Here is a 5,585-nt window from a genome sequence, read left to right on the forward strand (position 1 = left end):
AAGTTTTACCAAAATTGATGCCAATTCATAGAACCAACAAACTCCCCCTTTGGAAAATTTTGGCTAAAACAAACAACAGATCACACATTCATAAGAAATCAATCAGAGCATCAGTTCAGCAGTAGAAAAAAAAACATACACACGTCACTAGCAATAACAACTAGTAAACACATAAGCACTTGGACATGCAACACTAGCAAGAACCATTTAGTAAACATCAGGACACACAAGTGCTTGTAGTCTACCTCAAGTCCATACAACTTCCCAGAACACAACAGCTCCCCCTTAAGCCAGTCCACAACAAGGAACAACCATACTGCTTCACACAAACAGAGCACAAAGAATTCTCCCCCTGTACCAAACAAATAAACACCAGAATTTTCCCCCTGTATCAGACAAACAGAGCAACAACAATACTACAAAGCTAAGCTAAGATACTCAGCTACATCTACAGCTACTTCTCCCCCTTTTTAGCCAAAAGAGACCAAAGAGACAAAATAAATGTCTACCATTTGTTGGTTCAAGATAATTCCACAGATCATAGAGGGAAAAGCAATTGGCAGCTAACTGCATTAGTAATTGCATGCTTGATGATTTGATCAAACATATATCTACCATAGTCAAATTTCACTTTTGGCCCAACAACAAAAATAAACCTCACAAGAGTATTAGAAAAGGTGGAGATATGGTTGGTAGGGACCCAGTTAGCAGCTCCTATTTTATGCAGGATAGCATATTTGATAGTCAACTTCCCAGCAGGAAGATGCTTTTTAAAAGGCCAAACTTTCACCTGCTTAGCTATAATCTCCCTATAGACCTGATTGTCTGTAACCTCTAATTCTCCTGCACCCTCATTATTTCTGCCTAGAAAATTATTAATAGCAGTAGGAGAGAATGTTATACACTTACCCCTCACATACACCTTGCAGAACTCCTTGTTGTTCTTATCAGAAATATCCTCGGGAGTATTAACAATAAATTCCTTGACTAAACCTTCGTAGCATTGAGAGAACCCAACAACAATCATTAAAAGTCCAGCAGCTTGTATCAGATCCATGACCTCCTTGACATCAGCAACATCTTTTCCCAATTCCCTTTCCACAGCTACCCTTCTTTGAATCACAAATTTCCACTTAGCAACTCCATCCTCAAGATGGAAGGAGATGTTATCCAAATGAACAACATGTACTTTAATAGGAGACTTCCTAACAGTAGTTTTCTTCGCAGGCGAGATGTCAGGGACATATTCCTCAACATCCTCTTCAGGCTCAGAATCATCTCTGACCTTTCTCTTCTTTATTTCAACCTTGCTCCATGGTTTGGAGGGACCAATGACAGCAGTCTTCTTAGCTTTTCTAACTAACATAAGTTCAGCCACATATTTTCCTTTGTGAGTCTTCATGCAATTAGCCACACTTGGCTTTATGTGATGAATCAAGCTTTCCTCTTGATCATCAGAGCTACCATCCTCTAGATCAATAATAACATTTGCATCATCATGCTTCTCAGAGTGGGAAGCATTAGCAGTGTTAGAGGCCACAAATTTCCCTTTGTTAGACATGGTTTTTCCTAGAAAGCGTAACCCTTCATAAGCCAAGTCCTTTTCAGAACTAGAGGAATCATCACCCTTACCACTAGGTTGTTCAACCTCGGGAGGGGGATACATTTGAGCAAGGGGAGTAGAAACCCCCTTCACAAAGTGGCCTTCATTAAGAATTCTAGTAACTAGGTCTCTTATAACACGATCAATATAGTGTGTTCCTTCCTTATGCTTAGTGACAGGAGTTGAACCATACAGGATACTAAAGGGATTACCTTGATTGGAAAATGCAGAAGCGGAGGCATCAATGGAGATGGGTTGGTTCAAATCAATGTCTGCGGCGGGAATAACTGAGAGAGGAGCAACATCCAGAATCTCATCATCAGGGACGCCCATGGGAGGAAGACTAAATTTTAGAGTAAACTTAGTATTTTTAGAAGCAGATGTACCTTGATGTTGTGACATTTTGGAGTTTTTCTTGAAAAGGTAAGGTTTCCCTAGTAGAGGTTTGTGGAGAAGGAAAAGGAAGATCGAATAGTTGGAGTAGGTAATGGGGTTATGGGGGTAGCATGTGAAGATGGAATAGATGGTATTTCCAATACAAGGTAATGATTTACCATAATGGGGGCATTTTATTTTAGGAAAATAGACTGTAATTTGAGTACTTTTTCCACTCCATATTAATTACTACAAATTTTCATAAATGCATATCCCTAATCTCCCTCTCAGAAATTCAAATTGATTTGCATCCAAGGCCTTTGTAAAAATATCAGTTAACTACATCTCAGTAGCAACATGCTCTAAGGCTACAATCTTATCCTCCACAAGTTCTCTAATAAAATGGTGACGGATATCAATATGTTTGGTCCTACTGTGCTGAATAAGGTTCTTTGAGATGTTTATAACACTTAGGTTATCACAGTACAATGTCATGATATCTTGTGTGACATTATATTCAGTCAGCATTTGTTTCATCCACACCAGTTGAGAACAACTACTTCCAGCTGCTATGTATTCATCTTCAGCAGTAGACAGAGAAACACAATTTTTCTTCTTACTAAACCATGATATTAGATTGTCCCCCAGGAAGAAACATCCTCCTAATGTGCTTTTCCTATCTTCAGCACTTCCAGCCCAATCAGCATCACAATAGCCAGATAGCAAGAATCAGATCCATGAGTGTATAGCATGTTCCTGTTGTCCCCCTCTAGGAGCTTGTTTCAACCCATAAAGAGCTTTCCTCAACTTATACACATGCTTTAGAAGATTTGGATATGTGAATCCCTTTGGTTGTTCAACATATACTTCCTCATTCAAGTAGCCATTTAAGAAGGCACTTTTCACATCCATTTGGAACAGTTTAAACTTCAGAATACATGCCACTCCTAGCAATAATCTAATGGACTCCAGGCGAGCTACAGGTGCAAATGTTTCATCAAAGTCAACTCCTTCAACTTGAGTGTATCCTTGATCTATTAACCTTGCTTTATTCCTAGTGACCAGACCTTTTTAATCAGATTTGTTCTTGTATACCCACTTTGTTCCAATAACATTTATTCCTTCAGGTCTTGGTACCAAATCCCATACTTCATTTCACTTGAATTGCCCTAACTCTTCCTGCATGGCATTGGTCCAGAATTCATCAGTTAAACCTTCTTTAACATTCTTAGGCTTAATCTTTAACATAAAAAAGCATGTGAGATCACTCCCCTTGATCTAGTGGTGACTCCTTTATTTAGATCTCCTATAATGAGATCTTTAGGATGATCCTTCTGAATTATGATAGAGGGTCCCTTGTTTACTTGATCAGCTTCAGGTTCAGCCTGGGTGGACTCACTCTCACTACTTTTATCAGAAGTTTCAGCTGGGGCATCATTCAGAAATGTTTCAACATCGTCGGTGACATCAGTCTCTTGATCATCAACAACAACATTGATAGATTCCATCATAACTTTAGTTCTGGAATTAAAGACTCTAAAGGCTCTGCTGTTTGTTGAGTAGCCCAGAAATATTCCTTCATCACTCTTGGGGTCCATTTTCCTTCTTTGTTCACGATCAGCTAGGATATAGCATTTACTACCAAACACATGGAAGTATTTGACAGTAGGTCTTCTTCCCTTCCAGACTTTATATAAAGTGGTTGAGGTCCCTTTTCTCAAGGTTACTCTGTTGTGAACATAACAAGCAGTGTTCATAGCTTCAACCCAAAAGTGGTAAGGCAACTTCTTAGCATGAATCATAGCTCTAGCAGATTCTTGGAGAGTTCTATTTTTCCTTTCCACCACACCATTTTGCTGAGGGGTAATGGGAGAAGAGAACTCATGTCCAATCCCTCTAGATGAACAGAAATTAGCAAATTTATTATTTTCAAATTCTTTCCCATGATCACTTCTGATTCTGATAACATGACTCTCTCTTTCTCTTTGAAGTCTTTGGCAAAGGTCTTTGAACACATCAAGCACATCGGTATACCTTTTTCCACCAAGACTTTATACCTGCATAGGCCTCATCAAGTCCATGTGGAGAAGTTCCAACCCTTTAGATGTGTTGTCATGTTTGATATTCTGATGTGACATCTTTGTCTGCTTTCCAATCTGACATTCACCACATACTCTTCCTTCTTCATTCTTTAATTTTGGGATTCCTCTGACAAGTTCAACAGATATGATTCTCTTCATCCCTTTAAGATGAAGATAGTTTCACTTCTTCTTCTTTAGCTAGAGCTCATATTGATGCCATAGTTTCACTTCTTCTTCTTTAGCTAGAGCACATATTGATGAATAGCTAGTTTCTTGAGGAATCCACATGTAGCAGTTGTCCTTAAATCTGACTCCTCTCATGATCACTTTATTTTTTGCATTACTAACCAAGCATTCAGTTGCGTGAAGTTCACATTGAGACCTTGATCACATAGTTGACTGATGCTGATCAGGTTTGCAGTCAATCCTTTAACAAGAAACACATTATCAAGATTAGGAACTCCATATCAGTTTAGCTTTCCAATCCTCTTGATTTCACCCTTTACTCCATCACCAAAAGTTACATAGCTGGTGACATGAGATTGGAGGTCAACAAACAAATTTTTGCTTCCAGTCATGTGTCTGGAGCATCCACTGTTAAAGTACCAATCTTCTTTGGCTAAGACTCTGAAGGAAGTGTGAGCTATCAAGTTAGTAGCACCAACCCTAGGAACCCACTATTTTCTGTTAGAAGAGATGTGTTTTTTGGGTCTAGGTTGATGAGTAGGACTAGGATAACCATACAGCCTAAAGCATAATGGTTTTATATGACCAAATTTCCCACAGCAATGACATCTCCATCTTTGGTATTTTCCTTTTGAGTGCTTATGTTGTCTTCCCTTGTGATATTGAGACACCTGATTAGACATCTTTGGTTTGTTATCAGAGGGACTACAATCAGGAGAAGATTCATTGAACCCAAGGCCAGTCATGCCTCCTGCCATCTTTCCAGCCTGGAGGATTTTGTCTAAGGTGTCAGATCCACTATTTAGCATTCTGACAGACTTAGTCATCTCGTCCAGTTTGGAATTCAGGAACAAGGCTTCAATCTTCAAATTAGAAATGGTTTCTAAGTGTTCTGTCTTCTCAGCCTCTAATTCGGTTATCAGTTTCTTCTGATTCTCCACTTGTTGGCACACTTCTTCACTTCTGAAATACAACTTCCTGTAAGAAGTAGTTAATTCATCAAAGGTTAATTCATCATCACTGAAAACTTCATTAGGATCCCATCTCCCAGTCAAGGCAATCACAAGATTGGTAGATTCTCCTTCTGTTTCACTTTCAAAGTCATCATCAGACCAAGTAGCAGCAAAACTCTTCTTCTGTTTCTTGAGATAGGTCCCACATTTAGCTCTAATGTGACCATACCCATCACATTCATGGCACTGAATTCCTTTGCCCTGTTTGGATTTTTCTTCACATTTTGTTCTTCTTCCAGCATCATTGGACCTACTAATGTCAAATGAGTTGTTCTTGACATTAGACTTTGACCTCACATCCATCCTCTTCAGGATATTGTTGAGTTG

At 39.0% G+C, this 5,585-nt stretch overlaps 1 protein-coding gene across 1 annotated transcript; it reads right to left on the reverse strand.

The window, feature by feature from the left end:
- Positions 1–538: 538 nt before the first annotated feature.
- Positions 539–2,005, reverse strand: LOC127080569 (uncharacterized). Its single transcript, XM_051020885.1, has one exon. The coding sequence runs from the start codon at positions 2,003–2,005 to the stop codon at positions 539–541; it is 1,467 nt and encodes a 488-aa protein (XP_050876842.1).
- Between the last annotated feature and the right edge of the window lie 3,580 nt (positions 2,006–5,585).

Source organism: Lathyrus oleraceus, chromosome 5 (genome assembly GCF_024323335.1).
Source record: "Lathyrus oleraceus cultivar Zhongwan6 chromosome 5, CAAS_Psat_ZW6_1.0, whole genome shotgun sequence".
Lineage (NCBI taxonomy): Eukaryota > Viridiplantae > Streptophyta > Magnoliopsida > Fabales > Fabaceae > Lathyrus > Lathyrus oleraceus.

Bases quoted from the DNA above. Each gene is read 5' to 3' on its own strand.
- LOC127080569 (XM_051020885.1), bottom strand. From the start codon at position 2,005: ATGTCACAACATCAAGGTACATCTGCTTCTAAAAATACTAAGTTTACT.